Raw genomic sequence first — 19,922 nt, forward strand, 5'->3', positions numbered from 1 at the left:
TGTGAGGTGTCAGGTATTAGCACATTAAATACTCTCTAGTTAAAAACACAACATGACTAGCATAAAATTATTCTAAAGTTTAGAACACACAAATAAAGATTTACATCAGATTTTGAAGTCAGAAGATAGCTTTTCTCACTCACGCAGTGTACTATTACAAGGGGGAGAGTTCTAAGAATGCTTCTCTTAGCAGGTAATTCTCATTCACACATGCAAAGACAGCACAGCTGCAGGGGTGAGGGTAAGACACACGTCAGAGCTAAATAGTGATTATAGTTGCTAATTCTCAAAAGCACTTAATGTTATGAATTAAATTGACACAGGACAACAAAACAAAATTAACCATCAAACAATGAATTTCCTCAAAGCTATGATAACACAATAAGTACAGATGAGTTTTAGTTATGTATTCTTCAAACCAAAGATTGAAGGGTGACTCATTTAAGCAGTAAATTAGTAAGGTAAGTGAAGTGAGCTCAGCACGATACACACAAGGCATGAACAATAAGTGGCAGTTATTTGCAGTGCAAGCACACAGTTTAAAGCAGCACTAAATCAGTTTTAGTTACAGACCAGATGCCAGCTCTTGCCAAGGCTGCAAGCATTAGCTAAGAACTGACAAACTCAGCGCTGGAAACCAGTCCAGTTCATCTGTATGTTAGTTTTGCTCAAAGTAGGTATTAGTCTTGTAAGAATGTATTTAGTGTTTAGACTCTATGAAATGCTTGTAAATTGCTGTATGCATTAATCTCACTTGTAATATTCGTATTCCAGGCTATAAGGAAATATGTAAGTTTTGCTTTATAACTTTGAAAATGTTTGCTCTGAACTTGTGAACCCAGTTGTGGAAATAATCCCCCCAGCCCATCCAGGAGAACTATCAAAATTTAAATAGGCCACTATAAGACAAAGACTTTGTTAATTGTCCCATCCACTCATGGAGAAGTATGTGCAGAAGCCTTGTCCCAGAGCTTTGAATGCTAGAAGAGGGAAATAAAAATAGTTGATGTGAAGATTTTTCCTTTCTTTGCGTTTGACCTCTCACAGGGCCAGAGAAACCAAACTGAAGCCAGAGATCCCTAGGGGTTATCTCCTGGGTCTGCCCTGAAAGATACTTTGAATTGACAGACACTGTCACTTAGGATTCAGATGGTAACTCATTTGTCTCTATGTGTTCGCTTGCTTTAACCTGTCAATAACTCTCATTTCTTTTCCCTAGTTAATAAACCTTTAGATAGATAATTTATTACAGGACTGGCTACAGACATTGTCTTTCGTGTAAGATCTAGGGTACCAATTGATCTGGGGTAAGTGACTGGGCTCTTGGGTCTGGAAGCAACCTGAATATTTTGTGATCTTTGGTATAAGTGACCATTTATCACTCATCACTGCCTGGGTGGCAAGACAAACAGGAGGCACTGATGGAAGTGTCTGTGAGTCCATGGCAAGACTGGTATCGTGATGCAGGAGTTCACATTTGTTTCTGGCTTGGTGAACCCTAATTATAGGGACACAGCTCCAGCTCCAGGTGTCTGCCTGATTTCTGACAGTCTGCACTCATGGTCATGAGCCACTTAGGCTTATTTAAAATGTTACATATAAATCTACAACAACAGATGGAGGACAGGTCACTTGTTTAGGGTCTAGAACATGTAGGGACATAGAAACGCCTTTGTTTATTCCTTCTCTTAAAGCTGTACACTCCTCTTCAAGGTCATAAGACAACTTTTATATTGTTAGAAAAGTCTGTTAACTCTGGATTCAGGAAAGAGGGTAATAAAACCATTTAACTCATTTCAGGGTTCAACTGTAGGTAACTTGGCCTAAAATCAGGCCTTGCTTATGTTTAAATGCAAGAATACATGATTCAAGTGTGAGCTATTTCATTAAATCGTAATGGTATCACTTTTAAGGAAAAGCGTATGAAAATTGCATACTCAGCGGTCAAAATCAGACATTTAGGCACCACAGAAGGAATCACAACACCATTAATGTCCACAAAGGTTGATCAGCTATTATTACATTCCAGGGAATTAATTTCTATGTATTTTCATTGTCCTGAGTCTAAAGTGTTTTTTTTATATTTTTGTGCTAAATGCCTGCATCAGAAAAATGAAATAAGAAGTTAATAACAGTGGAACTACAGTGTATTTAGTGAACCTGGATTCTACATGTAATCAGATTAATTATGAATTCTGTGGAATGTAGTCATAGAGGACTTTGTAAAGGATACAGGTCTCAAAATGGGGAACGGCAGATCCATGACAGAAGAAGTGTGTAACGCTACTGGTAATAGTCAGTAACTCAGACATCTAGTTAAACCTTCCAGATCTATGAGTTGATGGGAACTAATAGGAATAAAAAACAGAACCCCAGTGTAATCACACTTGATAGTTTATACTGTGTAAAACAGACCCATAAGAGACTTTCTTGGAGGCCCCAGCTCCACAAATGCCCATTTTCATACCCTGGGACTCAGATCCACCCCATTCTTCCAGAATCATAGAAGATTAGAGTTGGAAGAGAACTCAGGAGGTCATCTAGTCCAATCCCATGCTCAAAGCAGGACCAACCCAAACTTTCTGGTTCAAAGCAAGAAAGTCACAAATAAATCATTGTCCTGCTCAGTGCCCAGAGCCAAGTCAGGACATCACATTGACAATCTAACTGAGCCCATCTCTTCATCTGTATGTATGCATTGTACTAAGTAAGGTGGCGGGGGAGATTCAAAGGTTCTTAGGCACCTTTCTAGGCACCCCTGTGATAACAGCACTCCCACTCAGGTGCCATCTATCCCTGTAGGCTCTTAACCTCACTCGGCACCTACGTTTTTGCAGTAAAAATCCTCTAGATCAGTGGTTCTCAGACTTTTGCACTGGTGACCCCTTTGACATAGCAAGCCTCTGAGTGCAACCCCCCTTATACATTGAAAACACTTTTTAATATATTTAACACCATTGTAAATGCTGGAGGCAAAGAGGGATTTGGTGCGGAGGCTGACAGCTCGTGATCCCCCATGTAATAACCGCACGACCCCCTGAGGGGTCCCAACCCCCAGTTTGAGAAACCCTGCATTAGATGCCTATGTTCCTGCTTCTGGATGTGCATGAGGCTGCCTCACCCTAGGCACCCAAGCCCTAGCCTCTCCCCTAAGCCTCATCGCAACTCACAGATGAGGGGAAGGTAGCCAGAGGCTCAATCTGGCAGGCATGTTCAGAGGCTGCCTAGCTCCACACAAAATAGCTGGGAGGATGGGGGAGGGTGAAAGGAGATGGCCCTCCCTCCTAATTTTCAGCCCAGTGGTTAGGGTGCTTGAAAAGGATGTGGGAGACGATACCCCCCCGACACACACACTTGAAGTGTCCCTTCCTCTGCCTGATGAGAAGGGATTTGAAAAGGAATTGACTAGCTCACAGGACAGTGCCCTGTGAATAGATACTGAAAGCATCATTGGAGCAAGGGACTGGACCCTGGGTCTCCCACCTTGCTGGAGGGTGTCCTATAACATCGTTTTCAGTCTCTTTGGCCCAATGAGTCTTTTAGTATTTTTGCACAGTGGAACAGCTTCCACAGGGTAGACTGAGAGGCCCCACCCACCCATCGGTATATCCCATAGCTCAGTACCTGGGCACTCACCACAGAGGTTGCAAAGCCCTTCTTCTGATCAGGCAGACTTGAACTGGGTCTCTCCCCTCTGGTAAGTGCCCTAACCACTGCGCTAAAGGTTATGAGATAAAGCCTCCTCTTCCCCCAGTCAGGTTGTTTTGAGTGGAGTTAGGCAGCCTCTGAACACTCCTACTGAATGTGGCCCCATAGCCAGAGGAGTGCCTGTCATTCCTGGTTTGTGAATGGTAAACGGAGATTGGTGTCTCCCTGCAGACTGAACATAGGCATCTTTCTCCATGACAGGGGCTGGGCTTAAGACACCCTCCCCTCCACTTAAGACACTATCAGGAATAAACAATTTGCAGCTTATAAAATAAAGATGGTTCTAGGTTACTAGCACCAAACTAAACTGTAAGAGCCGATCAGAGGATGTTCAGAACTTCTTGAGAAGTTGTAATCAAACCCCATCACAATGTGTGAATCTTATCTCAGTCTCTTGCTCCGCATGGCTCTGTTCCAAGAAGGTGGTTTCATTCTCTGCTTTAATAACTGTTGCATGTCCTTGTTAGACGGCCAGTCCAGCCTGGCCTGACCCTCTCAGATTGATGGGAACCAGCAAAGGTGTTATTCACTTGGCCCATCACTAGTATGACACTTTTAGTGCTTTTGTCCTCTGTGGATTCTCTGGTGTTTGTTAAGGTTTGAGCTCTGATTGAAGCATTTCCCACAGTCGTGACAATTATAGGGTCTCTCCCCCGTGTGGATTCTCTGGTGATTAATAAGGTTTGATTTCCAACTGAAGCTTTTCCCGCAGTTGGGGCAGTTATAGGGTCTCTCTCCCGTGTGGATTCTGTGGTGTAGCAGAAGCTGTGAGCTTTGAGGGAAGCTTTTCCCACATACAGTGCATCTGTAGGGTCTCTCTCCCGTATGGGTTCTCTGGTGCTGAGTGAGTTCTGACCTGCTTCTGAAGCTTTTCTCGCAGTTGGGGCACTTATGGGGCTTCTCTCCACTGTGGGTTCTCTGGTGTTTTGTGAGGTCTGAGCTGCAACAGAAGCTTTTCTCACATTCAGGACACTTATAGGGTCTCTCTCCTGTATGGAATCTCTGATGTGTAGTGAGGTTTGAGCTCCAACGAAAGCTTTTCTCACAGTCAGGGCACTTATAAGGCTTCTCTCCACTGTGGATTCTCTGATGTTCAATAAGGGTTGAGCTCCGTCTGAAGCTTCTCTCGCAGTCAGGGCAGTTATAGGGTTTTTCTCCCGTGTGGGTTCTTTGGTGTCTAATCAGGTCTAATCTCCAACAGAAGTTTTTCCCACAGTCACCGCATGTGTTGGGTCTCTCTCCAGCAGGAACAGTTTCTTTCATTTTCTTCGCCTTTCTGCTCCGATGAATCAATTTATCCCATCTCTCCCCTGGCTGGATTCCCTGCTGTGTCTCTGGCCTGTGCTGGCTCTCACGGGCTTCTCCCTGCTCAGGACTCTGGGAAACGTCCTCTTCGGCTCTTTCCAACAGCACTCCATGCAGTTCCTCTGGCTGAGGATTCTTCTCCTCATTCTCACTCACTGTCCCATTAGCTGCTGGGATAGAGAGAGAATCCAGACAGGAGTCAGTCCCTGTGCCTAGGGGCAAAGGAAACCTCAAAAAGAAGCATGGCAAAAGGGTAAACAAACCAAAGTAGCTACTGTGGGGATAGAAAATTGCTGAGAGGAATCCCTTCCAGATCCTTCCCCAGAGTAGAGACAGGAGGGGACCAATTCTGCCTCCTCCTCACATCCAGATATGGATGAGGGGATGAGTTACATGGTTACTTGGGCAAACAAGTTTGTTGAAAACCCATGAGTAATGGCTGCCAAGAGGATATAAAAACTGAATCATTTTAGCCAATTACTCACCTGTGTGGGCATCTCTTGGGCTCTCCCTTTCTTTGTACCCTTTGATATCAGAGACCCATGACTCCTCCCCTCGTTCCAGCCAGGAGATCACAACAGGTTTGGAAATTGGAAATCCTGCTTGGGGGCAAGGAAACAAGCATTGTTCTTGTTTGTTACAGTCACTGCTATTACTACTCCCAGACCCAGAATCTGAGTCACCCACTCAGAGAGGCTCCTTCCTCTTTCCCCCACCACATACAGAATCTGGGCTATAAATTGCAAATGATCCTCTTGTTTGGAGCAAGACTTCATCCAGTCTGCCTGGGAAATGGCCCTATCTGGTGCCCCTGGGTGGATGAGCAGAATTGCTACACTCTCTAGGTGTCTGGTTTTCAACCTAGGGCTAGTCTACACTAGAATGCTCCATCGGCGCAGCTGTGCCACTGTAGCATGCCTAGTGAAGACACATTATACCGACAGGTGAGCGCTCTCCCATTGGCCTAATTACTCCGCCTCTATGAGAGGCGGAAGCTATGTCAGCAAGAGATGTAGCACTGGTTTGGACAGCACTTAGGTTGATGTAACTTACGTTGCTCCAGTGGGGGTGTATGTTTTTCACATCCCTGAGCAACGTAAATTACATCGACTTAAGCTGTAGTGTAAACCAGCCCTAAGTCTCCATCACTGCGAATTCCCAGCTCCCACACCTACATATGCCATTCCATCTATGGCACGAGCCAGAAATGGAAGATATTACTTAGACTAGGAGCTCTCTGGGGGAGGTGGGAATAGTCTCTCACTATGTGCTCATGCAGCACCCATCTCACTGGGGCTGTGATCCTTTACTTGGGCCTCTAGGGAGTGCCCTGATACAAGCAGTGATGAAATAAACAGAGGAAACACCACTCAGGCCATGGAAAGAAGATTACTAGACACCTGCCCCCAGTGGCATGCAGAGAGTAAAGAGCCTCCTCTCATGAGGTGATGATGGACTAGCACTAGGGTCCATCCCCATAGTAATCAATAGTCATTTGGTTCTTCCATGAGTCTTGCTTTGCCCCCACAGACACCCAGCTTGCTGAAACCACAAGCCTTGGGCTGGCTCTCCTCACCCCCTCAGCCTGCTTCATACACCACAGACCCAGAGAGGACAGATCTAGAGGAGAAGTCATTCTCCTCTCACCTGGGTTCAAATGCGGAAGACGCTCCCTCCCAATAAATCTCACAGAGCTCATTTGCATAGGATCCCAGGTACACCACTGAGCAAAGAACTTATTCTTGATGCTTGAGTCCCATTCACTTTAATGGGAGTTAAGTGCATGCTTAGGACTTTGCTGAATAGGATTTTTCTTTTTTCTTTTTTTTTTTTTTTTGTAACTGGTGCCTGAGTCCAGAGACAAGACTAACAACATACCTGGGTAGACATAGGATCAGGCATCTGAGGGCCAAGGGACAATTATAACAACAAGGAGTCCACATTTTCATTCCATGCATCTGAGGAAGTGGGGGTTTTATCCATGAAAGCTTATGCCCAAATAAATCTGTTAGTTTTAAGGTGCCACCAGACTCCGTGTTGTTTTTGTGGATACAGACTAACACGGCTACCTCTCTTGTAAGGGACAATTATGTTCATCTAGTCTGACCTCCTGCATGACACAGGCCAGAGAAACTCAATCAGCTATTTCTTTATCATGTTAGCATATAAGTCATACTCTCATAAAGTTTTGTATAGTTCTGTGAAGAGAAATAATGGAAAATTACTACCAGAAGAACTTTGTATTGCTAATGGAATTATATCTAGAGTATAGCCTATTTTTGCAGCTACATAGGAAGTTCCAAATGCAAAGGGCATATGGGTAAACCACAAATCATATAATTAAGTATTGTAATAGCATGTGCTATGTTAAGATAATATGGAAAATTACTTATAGTTAAACTGCTGTGACCATTGCTTCTTTTGTATAAAAGAAGGGAAAAAGTAGAAGACAGTGATCTGACTGGAGACAGTGTCTGCCTGCAAGATGTAAAATTGTGGGGTTTGTAGCTGAGAAGAAATATGACAATCAATTAGAATAGTTGTAAACATGTAGGGTATAAAAATCCACAAAATTGTAACCAGTTTAGAAGAGGATAAGCTGTGAAGCTGTCCACAGAAGGGGATTTATGTTAACCTTTGCCTTTCTGTATTTGTGCTGATCTGTCTTTACTTAATAAACCAAATGAATGTGGCTGTCTTACATCTTGTTGATTATTAATCTAAGTCAAACCCTATTACAAGCAAGCCCATATTTTGTGATTGGACTTTTAGAATGACATATTTTTGGAATTCTTTAACATTTTTACATTTTTTTAGAAAGATGTCCAGTTTTGATTTAAAGATGTCTATAGATGGAAAATCCATCATGTTTCTGGGTAAGTCATTCTAATGGTTAATTCAAATCACTGTTACGCATTTGTGCTTTATGTCTAGACTGAATATGTCGAGCTTTGGCTTCCCACCATAGGCTCTCATTTTGCCTTTGTTTGCTAGGTTGATGACACCTCTGCTCTTCCCCATGTAGGTACTTGTAGACTATGATCAAGTCAACACTCAGCCTTCTCTTTGCTTAGTTAATTATACTGAGCTCCTTAAGTCTCTTACTCGATAAACTCTTCTTGGAATGTCTAAAAACTGGAGATGAAAATGTCCTAATTCAAAACATGCTGCATTCAACACACGGGAGTTCTACAGTAGCTCTCATCTTGACAGACAAAGAGGAACTTATCAGAAAACTAAAAAATAGCGATTGCTTCAGGGCAAGTCATAGAATCATTGAAACAGAATCATAGAAACATAGGGCTGAAAGGAATCTCAGCAGGTCATCTGGCCCATCCCTGTGCTGAGGAACGATTAAGTATAGTTAGGCCATCCCTGACTAACCTATTCTTAAAAACCCCCAATGATGGGGATTACAGTAACTCCTTGCTTAATGTTGTAGTTATGTTCCTGAAAAATGCGACTTTAAGCAAAACGATGTTAAGTGAATCCAATTTCCCCATAAGAATTAATGTAAATGGGGGGGTTAGGTTCCAGGGGGAAAATTTTTCCACCACACAAAAAAAACTATATTTATATATATATATATATATATATATATACACACACACACACACAGTATAAGTTTTAAACAAATAATTTAATACTGTACACAGCAATGATGATTGTGAAGCTTGGTTAAGGTGGTGAAATTAGAGGGTGGAAGAAGGTAGGATATTTCCCAGGGAATGCCTTACTGCTAAATGATGAACTAACATTCGGCTGAGCCCTCAAGGGCTAACACATTGATGTTAATGTAGCCTCACACTCTACAAGGCAGCACGAATGGAGGGAGGGGAAACCGCATGGCAGACAGAGACAGAGACACACACAGGGAGAGAGAGAGATGCGCATTGCCCCTTTAAGTACACTGACCACACTCTAGGTACATTGCCTTTAAAAAAAGAACAGGAGTACTTGTGGCACCTTAGAGACTAACACATTTATTTGAGTATAAGCTTTCATGGGCTACAGCCCACTTCATCAGATGCATAGAATGGAACATATAGTAAGAAGATATATATACATACAGAGAACATGTATGTTCATTTTCATGTGTCTTGTTCACAACATTCCTGCTAATACATCCCAGAATGACGTTCGCTTTTTTTCCAGCAGTGTTACACTGTTCACTCATATTCGGCTTGTGGTCCACTATGACCCCTAGATCCCTTTCCACAGTACTCCTTCCCAGGAAGTCATTTCCCATTTTGTATGCATGCAGCTGATTGTTTCTTCCTAAATGGAGTACTTTGCATTTCACCTTTTTGAATTGCATCCTATTTACTTCAGACTATTTCGCCAATTTTCCAGAGCATTTTGAATTTTCATCCTATCCTCCCAAGCACTTGCAACCCCTCCCAGCTTATCATTCACAAACTTTATAAGTGTACTCTCCATGCCATTATCTCAATCATTGATTAAGATTTTGAATAGAAACATATCCAGACCTGATCCCTGCAGAACCCCACTTGTTATGCCCTTCCAGCCTGACTGTGAATCACTGATAACTACTCTGTTGGAACTGTTTCCCAACCAGTTTTGCACCCATCTTATTTTAGCTTGATCGAGGTTGCATTTCCATAGTTTGTTTATGAGAAGGTCATGGAAGACAGTATCAAAAGCCTTACTAAAGGCAAGACAGACCATGTTGATCACTTCCCCCCATCCACAAGGCTTGTTACACTGTTAAAGAAAGCTATCAGGTTGGTTTGACATGTGAGACTGCTTGAATTAGCTACATCAGATGGCCTTTTTTAGCAAAGTAAGACCTGTCGCTGCTGCAGGTAGTACAATCCTACAGAGAGCATTTTCACACACACATGCATGTAAGAAACTGCAGTGTGTAGGGATGTGCTACCCGTAACACTGCTATATATGTGTGAGGCTAATTCCTACAGATAGCAGTTTCTCACATCATAGGTATGTGAGACTGCTATCTGTAGCAATTTGCAACAAACTATTTTGCCAAGCACTGGTGTCTCAGTCCCACTGGGATAACTGTTACCCCCTCTGCCCCTGCCGGGTTTTGCCCTCTGATACCCTCTGCCAGTGCCTCACCCCTGGGCTTAACTCCGCCTTTTCCCCCCCCCATCCCTGATTTTGCCATTTAGCCCCTCTCCTAATGCTGCCTCCAGCTGCTTGACCCCCTTGACCAGTAAATTTCCACCCCCTGCTCAGACCCTGGCCACCCCCCTCCTCTGATTCTCCCTTTTTGCCACTTTTTAACCCCTGTCAAAAGCAGTCCACAGAATCTTACGGCTAATAAGGGCAGGGTGAAGGGCAGTGGCTTCAGCAGATGTACTGAGCATGCTCAGTACACCGTAGGCGGCACATTCCTATGCAGAGCAATTTACTACACCACACCGGCAATTGATAGCCTGCTGGGCAGCTGCTGCACAGGGAACTTAGGGGAGTGGGGAGCTGATAGGGGGCCTCTGATCCACCCTGGTTCAAAGTCCCCACCAGCTAGCTGCAATGGGCTGCTCTTCCTGCAAGCAGTGGACAAAGCAGGCGGCTGCCAAACAACGTTATAAGGGAGCATTGCACAACTTTAAACAAGCATCCCTAATTGATCAGCAACGAAACAACAAAACAACGTTAACCGGGACAACTTTAAGTGAGGAGTAACTGTACACAACTTCCCTATGTAACCTGTTCCAATGCTCAACTATGTTTAAAGTTAGAAAGTTTTTCATAATATTTAACTGAAATCTCCCTTGCAGCACACTAAACCGGTTCCTTCTTATCCTACCCTTGGTGGTCATGCAGTACACGTTATCACCGTTCTCTTTATAACAGCCTTTTACATATTGGAGATCTGTTATCATTTGTCCCCATTGTCTTCTCTTGTCTAGACTAAACGTGCCCATTTCCTTCAACACTGCAAAAATTACCACAGTGTAACAATTTCACACATCACCTGGAGACAAGAAAAAGAAAAAATGTTTCTGGATCAGGTTCATTAATGTCTTCTGCTTTGCAATTATTCTGAGGCAAATAGCCCAAATCATGCCACAGAGAAATTTCAAAAAAGTAAGATGCTAAGGCTAAGAGTTCACTACCCTTTTGGCACTACTGGAGAATTCTATATCTTTTGCAGTGCACTTTATGCAGATCTTTGGTTGTTACAAATGCAGACTTAAGCCAGAGGTAATGCTCCAGTTTAGCATGGACATTACATGACAATACAGCTCTCAGCAATGCCCAGATTGCATTTGCAAATATCAAACAGAATGAAGTCCAGATCAACAAGATATACATAATTTGTGCTTTAGAAGGGCCATTTCACAAAACTACAATTATCTGGCAAACAGGGTGGATAAAACTCAATGATTTTTTTAAAAAAAAAAATCTAAAATTGGATTTTTTTTATTTAAATAGGATTTTTTTGATAAAATGCTTTTTGAGGAAATAGCCTATCTTAATTAAAACTAAGATATCTCATAGTGGAATAGGGATTATAAATTCTAATTCTATAGTATGAGACAATACACTCATTTAATATTTAAGAAAAGTTTTGTAAATGAGTTCCAATAGTTCATGGATTAGGGACCCAATTTTATGGGGCTCCAGGGGCTTCTGTATAGATTATTTAGGTTAATCTTTCTATCTACCCTATGGGACTCACTGCTCAATCTAGAAGATACCATCAGGGATGCTTAGTTCTGCAGTTCTCAAACTGTGGATTTGTGTGTCCAGAGATAACATGCTTGTTAACAGCAAAAATGTTTTAAATAAATAAATATTAGAGGTGAGAAATAACAGACCTCAACCCTATTGTCCCTCTGCACATGTGTGTACACAGACTCAATCCCTTACCTCTCTCTAAAAGTGAAAAGTTTCAAAAAGTTCTGCGAATAGAAGATTGTTGGGGGCAGAATAGATCTGGACAAGGAGAAGGAGTCTGGAGATAAATGTGAGAAGGGAGGGACAAGCAGTAGAAACAAAAGTGAAACTGCTTGAGCAGCATATTCCAGAAGTCTTGAGGTCTTTCTGAGTGTAGCCTTCATTGATTTGACATCTACCATACCATTCTCTCACTAGAAGGGAAAACCTATAATGGCAGTAGGCCATAAAAGAGACCCAGTTTGGGAATATTTTAATGAAGTTCCTCTACTTGTGGGTAAGACAGGCAAGCATGCAAAATGTAAACAGTGCAGCAAAGAAATGCAAGGCCTGGTTGCCAAAATGAAACAACATCATGAGAAGTGTTCCTTCTCGGGAGGAAGCTGCACTGAAGATGATGAAAGGAACATGTCTGAACATGCAGGGTCTTCAGGCTGGTAAAGTTTTTTATTTCATACCTCCTTCTTAAGGACTGCCTGTCTTCCTTCTGGACTATTCTTGAATTCTCATGTTTGAGCAAAAAATATAGTTATTACTCTATGATACTATCATTTTAGATGCAGTTGTGATAAAAAATAAATAGCTGAAATAGGCAGTTCCTCCTTTTACAATTTCACCTTTAAAGTAGTACTGAGTGTCAGTGAATGCAATGAGTAATACTAAATGAGCAGTATGGTAATAATAATTAAATAACTGATTGACTTATTTTGTTTAGGAGAATCCATCCTCAACATACAGGATTCTGAAAACTATCCACCTTCAAGATTACCATCATTTTCTATAGTTTCAGAATTATCTGCCAATGATAGTGTTTCAGTCACATCATGTATGTCACAGAGCCACAGTATATCACCTGTAGCAAAAAGAAAAAAAGTCTCCGTCATCCAGAAACAACCCTAGATAGGCTTGTGATAAGAACCACCAGATTACAAAAAGAGGTAATTGATGAAAAAATTGCCCGGTTTGTTTATGCAACAAACTCTCCTTTCTGTATGATTGAGAACCCACACTTCATTAACATTGTTCAGTCATTAAGACCAGGATACAATCCACCCACAGAGCACATGTCGCAGGCAAATTGCTGGATAAAGTGTATGAAAAAGAAACTGAGCAGTGTGCAAAAGGTCTAGAGGGTGAAATTGTTAACCTGAGTCTTGATGGGTGGAGCAATGTCCACGATGATCCTGTTGTGTGTGCTTGTGTGACAACAGAAGAAGGGAATGGCTTCCTTACAGAAACAATTGATACATCAGGAAATACACACACAGCAGAATACTTACAAGTAGTAGTAGTAAAAGCTGTAACAAACTGTGAAAAAAAATTCAAATGTCTAGCACACAGCTTGGTCTCAGACAATGCTGCAAATGTATCCAAGATGAGAAGAAATTATTTAGAAGAGAGTCCCAAGCTAATAACATATGGTTGCAGTGCTCATTTGATGCACCTCCTAGCCAAAGACTTCAGTGTTCCAGAAATAAAGATGAATGTTGTTGAAATTGCAAAATACTTCTGTAACAACCACTTTGCAGCAGCTGCTCGGAAAAAAGTGGGAGGACCCAAGCTAACTCTCCCACAAGACGTGCAATAGAACTCAGCAGTGGACTGTTTTGAGCACTAGATCAAGAACTGGCCTAATCTGATGACAGTTTGTGAACAAAATTATGAAAAAATAGATGGCACTGTCACAGCCAAAGTTCTCAACCTGGGGCTTAAGAGAAATGTTGAACACAGGCTGAGTGCCCTGAAGCCTATTTCTGTAGCCTTGAACAAAATGCAGGGAAATCGCTGTTTTATTGCTGACACAGTTGAAATTTGGAAGGAACTGAGTGAGATCTTAAAAAGAGAAATATGCAATGACAGAGTTAAATTACAAGCATTAAAAAAAAGAATGGGACAGAGGTCCCAGAGGTGTAACCTGCCCTGGGAATGGTGGGAGAAAGTGAGCTTGTCCCACTTGACAGCCTTGGTTATGGGGAGAACAGCACTGTCATTATGTCGGTGAAACTCCTATTCCATGTAAGGAGTGCAGAAGAGAGAGACTCTCACACATGTGTTGCGGGGGTTTCAGGGACTGATCCCTCTGAAATCTGGGGGACCAATGAAGAACCCTGCACAGGATCAGACCCAGATGCTTTAGAGACCACCAGCCTCTAGTACCCAAGGGGACAGAATTCCTTACCCAGTGAGGTCACAGTCTCATAATTCTCCTGCATGACTTCCCTGTAGAGGGCTCTCTGACCCGGGTCCAGCAGAGCCCATTCCTCCTCGGAGAAATACACAGCCACCTCCTCGAACGTCACCAGCTCCACTGCAGCCATTTCCCTTCCCTGTCTCTTAAGGGGATGGGATGATCTGTAGTGAAACATAGACGTTATTCTGCAGTCTGGCAGGGTGAGAAGGGTGATTGGGGCAGTTTCAGGGGCTCTAGACAATTTCACATCCCAGTTCATCCCTGTCCCTTCCCCTGAAGACAGATGTTCTAGCCTCTGCCATTCTGAGGTGATGCTTTAGCCAAGATTTTCAAAAAGAGCAACCTAAAGCTAGGCTCCTAAATCCATATTCAGGTCTCTCACTAAGTGGCCTGAATTTCAAAAATGCTGAGCCTCCAAATTTGGGGTCGAGTGGCCAGCACAGCTGATCATCGGGCCTCCTATTTAGCTGCCTGAATATGGACTGAGAAAATCAACTTTAAGCTCCAGTGTGTAAAATTCTTGGCCATGGTGACTTAACTACAGCACAGACCCAGCCCCTCCCACCAGGACTAAATCCACAGAGACAATTTTAAACCCTCACAGTAATAGTCGTTAAATGAAGGCAACAGGAGCACTCAGATGCTCAAAGACATAAATGTGTGTAAAAAACTTGCAAGATTGGATCTTAAGTATTTAAACTAATTTTCCTGAATGGGAAAAACTCAGCCTGTGTGGGGGATATGTACACTTGGACTCAGAAATCAACCAGGCTGCAGAGAGGAGACTGTTTGAACTAGGAATTCTCTCTCTATCAAATCTGCAGCCCAAGGCATTAGATTTACAATTAGAATTGCTCAGAAATTGATATTTTAATAGTAATATGTGTACTTTTCCCCACCGGCTCTTTCTCAGCTATAAACTACATGGTTTTCCCCCAACTTTTTAAAGTACTCACCCCTGGATGGAGACTTTCCACCCTAAAGAGGAACATGGGATTTGCCAGACTGGATCAGACCTGAGGTCCATCCAATAACTGTGAGCATGTTAAAAGCAACGGAAAAAGTCCCTTTACCCTGAAATTATGTCGCCAACACAGAAGGCTTGGCACACCCCTAAATGGCTGTAGCAGCACGGCTGCATTGCTGGACCAGCACTGCTGCAGCACGTCAGTGTGGACACTACCTGTGCCAGCAGGAGGGGGTCTCTTGTCGGCACAGGTAACCCGCCTGCCCAAGTGGTGGTAGGTAGGTCAGAAAAATTCTTCCTTTTACCTAGTGCTGTCTACATGGGGACATAGGTAATTTTAGCCATGTCACTCAGTGGTCTGGATTTTTAAACCAACCTAATTCTCTAGTGTGGACCAGGTGTGTCAGGGCAGTGTGTGTTCCTGACGGGAGACGTGGATTCCCTTCGAACATTCATCCATAAATTCATCCAGGGCAGAGACTGTCTACCCTAAAGCTCTTAGCTATGCTACCTAGCTGAGGTAATAACTTTTAGTGGACCAACTTCTGTGTATATTGGTATGTATGTATTGGTCCAATAAAACATATTAGCTCACCCACCTTGTCTCTCTAGCTTCCTGGGACTGGCACAGCTACAACCACATGACCTACCATAAAGAAGAAGACAGTCACGGCCAGACGGTATCAGATCCGAGGTCCGTCTACAAAATTTGAGAATTTTATAAGCAACTGAAAAGTCCCTTTAGACTGAAATTGTGCAGCGACACTGTCAGTATCACTGTGAGCTCCAGCTGCCATGAAAGAGCAGAATCCGAGGAGCCGCTGCACATCCCCCAGCAGCGCGGGGACCAGGCAGAGGCAGGAACTGGCTTTTCCCCTCCCTGCTCCTCCCCTTCTCCCCAGGACAGTCAACCTGCCCGGGGTGCTGCAGGGAATGGGGCTGGGCAGGGAGCCGCGAACCTCGCTCCCCACTGACTGCTCCTGCTGCCCCTGCCAGTCTCTGCCCCTGTCTCTCTCCTGCCCCCTCCCCTCGGGCTGGGAGACTCGGTCCCTGGCCCGGCCCGTTCGCTCTCCCGGCGCTGGCTCGGCTCCTGCCGGCGCTCAGGGGGGCAGAGCCGGGGAGGGGGGGGGGGTCGAGGGAGGCAGCAGCTCCGGGACTCGCAGACCCCCCCCGGGGCCGTTGGTGCGGAGTCACTTTCCTGCCCGGCCCCAGCCCTTCCCCCGGGTCTCTCCCCTCACCTGCAGGCTCCGGCTCAGGGGCTGGTGTCGGCAGAGCCCGGGGCTGCTTCCAGCCCCCGGAGAAAGTCCCCGCGGCTGGGCCCCGAGGGGCGCTGGGGAAGGGCTCTCCCCGCACACACCCCGCTGGGGAGCAGCAGCGGCTCAGCCCGGGCTCCGGCTCACGATGGAGGCGGCGGCAGCGTCTGACCCGGGAAGTTCAGCCCCGGATCTGCGGAGCAGTAACAGCTGCTGAAGCCTCTGCCCTCACTCTGCCCTTGCTACCACCAGACTCTGCTTCCAACTGGGGCGGGGGAATCAGAGGGGCGGGATGGGAACGGCGTGTGCAGGGGGCAGGCGTGGGGCAGGTAGGTAAAATCAGGGACAGGAACTGGGGTTAAGGAGAAGATGTTTTCAGCTCCCCCTCCCCAGGGCTGTGATATTAAAGGCAAAGTTCAGCCCAATGCCTTGACAGGGCAGATCTTCTCCATTTGAGATGATACACTGAGCTGCCAAATGAGATCCGATTCAGTGAAATATTTTACACACCCATTCTAAACAATTCATAATTTCCATATGTGTTTTTGGTGTTTAATACATTCCTTGTCAGTTGAGGAGCTGTAACATGCAGATACATACAGACTCACAGCAGTTCACTAACTGGATTTGTCTGCTGTTCTGATTGCCTGAACTGGACTCTCTTTCCTGTAATTCACTGTGAATGCAGTTTCACTCCTTTTAATTTTTTATTTTAAAAAGCTGTTTTGCTGACTCTTATTGCTTGAATGCTCCATCATTTATGTGGTTTAATAGTGTGCAGATGGCTGTCATTTAGCTACTTTATGTTCTTAATGGTAAATCATCATGAACAATATAATTATTAAGATTAATTAATATTAAATTATATAAAAACTTAAGCAATTACATCTCTACATGCATCCGACGAAGTGGGTATTCACCCATGAAAGCTTATGCTCCAATATGTCTGTTAGTCTATAAGGTGCCACAGGACTCTTTGCCACTTTTACAGATCCAGACTAACACAGCCACCCCTCTGATACATCTCTCAGTGTTTCCCAGTATAATACTTTGTGTGTTTTTATTATTATATTGTAACATACAATTATTTTTCTAATTTTGTGGGGAAGGGGGTTCCCCATAGCACTAATTTATTCTTCGTGATGTTATTACTGCAAGACTGACTGAATGTTTGGCTTGTCACCAAATTCCTCCTGTTGCCTTTGATCTAGCAATGAGGACCGTTTCTGTCAAATGTCACCCAGGAGGAGATTCACTCAGAAAGACACACATCTCTGGTGTGTCTGGGCCAGGGACACAGGTGCTGGAGATGTCCCCAGAACCCAGGAGACCCAGACTGGAACTGCTGTAGTGCAGAGCTCCACCACTCAGCATTATGCACTGCATTGCAATAGAATTGTACAGGCACCTTTAAACAACTTTCTTCCAGGTATAGGGTGAGTGTTGCCCTGTTGGGCGAATGGGAGCTATGAGCGCTCACTGCCTGACCTGCTTCCCACATCCCTACCCCCAGTGTGCTCAGGGTGGCTTTGACACTGCAGACTAAGCTGTGTGAAAGGTTTATTTCCCTGAAGTATCAAATCCCACCATTGGCCAAACATGCCACCAACTTGCTTTCCCATGCTTCTTGGTGCCTTCTCTCCCACCCACTCCACTGTAGCCCTCTCTTCTCCCCTGCTCAAGATAATAGCCCCGTGTTGGTTAAAGAAATGTTATACATTGCAAGACAGGCATGTTTATTGTGGCAGGTGGATAAAGAAATAGGAAAAGCAATAGAGAAATTCCTTTGGCTCATAGTGTGATCAATGCCCTAAGCTTTTAGCTCCCTTTACATTCCCAAACACACCCTGTATTGTGAGGCTAATTCCCCAAATGATGCTGCAGAGATATTTCCCAATACATAGAAAATAAGGCATTTGTGACTACCGTTAAACACCTAAGGTACAGTCCAGTTACTGCAGAAGTTTATTTTGCAGTGATCTTTTTGTGGTTATCTATAGGTGTTATAAAAGAGAAATTAATGCACAGGGAAAGATGTATTTTGGCACACATAGAATCATAGAATATCAGGGTTCGAAGGGACCTCAGGAGGTCATCTAGTCCAACCCCCTGCTCAAAGCAGGATCAATCACCAACTAAATCATCCCAGCCAGGGCTTTGTCAAGCCTGAACTTAAAAACAACTAAGGAAGGAGATTCCACCACCTCCCTAGGTAACGCATTCCAGTGCTTCACCACCTCCTAGTGAAAAAGTTTTTCCTAATATCCAACCTAAACCTCCCTCACTGCAACTTGAGACCATTACTCCTTGTTGTGTCATCAGCTATCACTGAGAACAGTCTAGATCCATCCTCTTTGGAACCCCCTTTCAGGTAGTTGAAAGCAGCTATCAAATCCCCCTTCATTCTTCTCTTCCGCAGACTAAATAATCCCAGTTCCCTCAGACTCTCCTCATAAGTCATGTGCCCCAGCCCCCTGATCATTTTTGTTGGCTTCTGCTGGACTCTCCAATTATTCCACATCATTCTCGTAGTGTGGGGCCCAAAACTGGACATAGTACTCCAGATGAGGCCTCACCAATGCCGAATAGGGGGAACGATCACGTCCCTCGATCTGCTGGCAATGCTCCTACTAATATAGCCCAAAATGCCATTGGCCTTCTTGGCAACAAGGGCACACTGCTGACTATTATCCAGCTTCTCGTCCATTGTAATCTCTAGGTCCTTTTCTGCAGAACTGCTGCCTCACCACGCAGTCCCTAGTCTGTAGCAGTGTATGGGATTCTTCTGTCCTAAGTGCAGGACTCTGCACTTGTCCTTGTTGACCCTCATCAGACTTCTTTTGGCCCAATCCCCTAATTTGTCTAGGTCCCTCTGTATCCTATTCCTACCCTCCAGTATATCTACCACTCCTCCCAGTTTAGTGTCATCCGCAAACTTGCTGAGGGTGCAATCCACACCATCCTCCAGATCATTAATGAAGGTATTGAACAAAACTGGCCCGAGGACCGAACTTTGGGGCACTCCAGTTGATACCGGCTGCTAACTAGACATGGAGCCATTGATCATTACCCGTTGAGCCTGATGATCTAGCCAGCTTTCTATCCACCTTCTAGTCCATTCATCCAGCCCAGGCTTCTTTAACTTGCTGGCAAGAATACTGTGGGAGACCATATCAAAAGCTTTGCTAAAGTCAAGGAATAACATGTCCACTGCTTTCTCCTCATTCACAGAGCCAGTTATCTTGTCATAGAAGGCAATTAGGTTAGTCAGGCATGTCTTGCCCTTGGTGAATCCATGCTGACTGTTCCGGATCACTTTCCTCTCCTCTAAGTGCTTCAGAATTGATTCCTTGAGGACCTGCTCCATGATTTTTCCAGGGACTGAGGTGAGGCTGACTAGCCTGTAGTTCCCCGGATCCTCCTTCTTCCCTTTTTTAAAGATGGGCACTATATTCTCCTTTTTCCAGTTATCCGGGACCTTCCTGGATCACCATGAGTTTTCAAAGATAATGGCCAATGGCTCTGCAATCACATCCGCCAACTCCTTTAGCACCCTCGGATGCTAAAGCAGCGCACCCGGCCCCAGGGACTTGTGCTCGTCCAGCTTTTC

The 19,922-nt window shown here is 44.2% G+C and overlaps 1 protein-coding gene across 6 annotated transcripts; it reads right to left on the reverse strand.

Annotated features, from left to right (window-relative positions):
• Nucleotides 1-2,378: 2,378 nt before the first annotated feature.
• On the reverse strand, nucleotides 2,379-16,497 carry LOC125629166 (uncharacterized). Of its 6 annotated transcripts, none has more exons than XM_048834489.2 (5): nucleotides 16,298-16,497; nucleotides 15,710-15,759; nucleotides 14,081-14,253; nucleotides 5,499-5,615; nucleotides 2,379-5,180 (listed from the first exon to the last, which is right to left on the reverse strand). In XM_048834489.2, the coding sequence occupies exons 3-5, from the start codon at nucleotides 14,217-14,219 to the stop codon at nucleotides 4,264-4,266; spliced, it is 1,173 nt and encodes a 390-aa protein (XP_048690446.1). In that variant the 5' UTR covers nucleotides 14,220-14,253; nucleotides 15,710-15,759; nucleotides 16,298-16,497; the 3' UTR covers nucleotides 2,379-4,263. The 6 variants fall into 6 exon arrangements, with proteins under 6 accessions (XP_048690446.1, XP_074975868.1, XP_048690440.1 ...); XM_075119767.1 differs by lacking the exon at nucleotides 15,710-15,759 and adding an exon at nucleotides 15,659-15,705 and having other exon boundaries at nucleotides 2,379-5,183; nucleotides 16,298-16,495; XM_048834483.2 differs by having other exon boundaries at nucleotides 2,379-5,183; nucleotides 16,298-16,495.
• Between the last annotated feature and the right edge of the window lie 3,425 nt (nucleotides 16,498-19,922).

Source organism: Caretta caretta, chromosome 14, assembly GCF_965140235.1.
Source record: "Caretta caretta isolate rCarCar2 chromosome 14, rCarCar1.hap1, whole genome shotgun sequence".
NCBI lineage: Eukaryota > Metazoa > Chordata > Testudines > Cheloniidae > Caretta > Caretta caretta.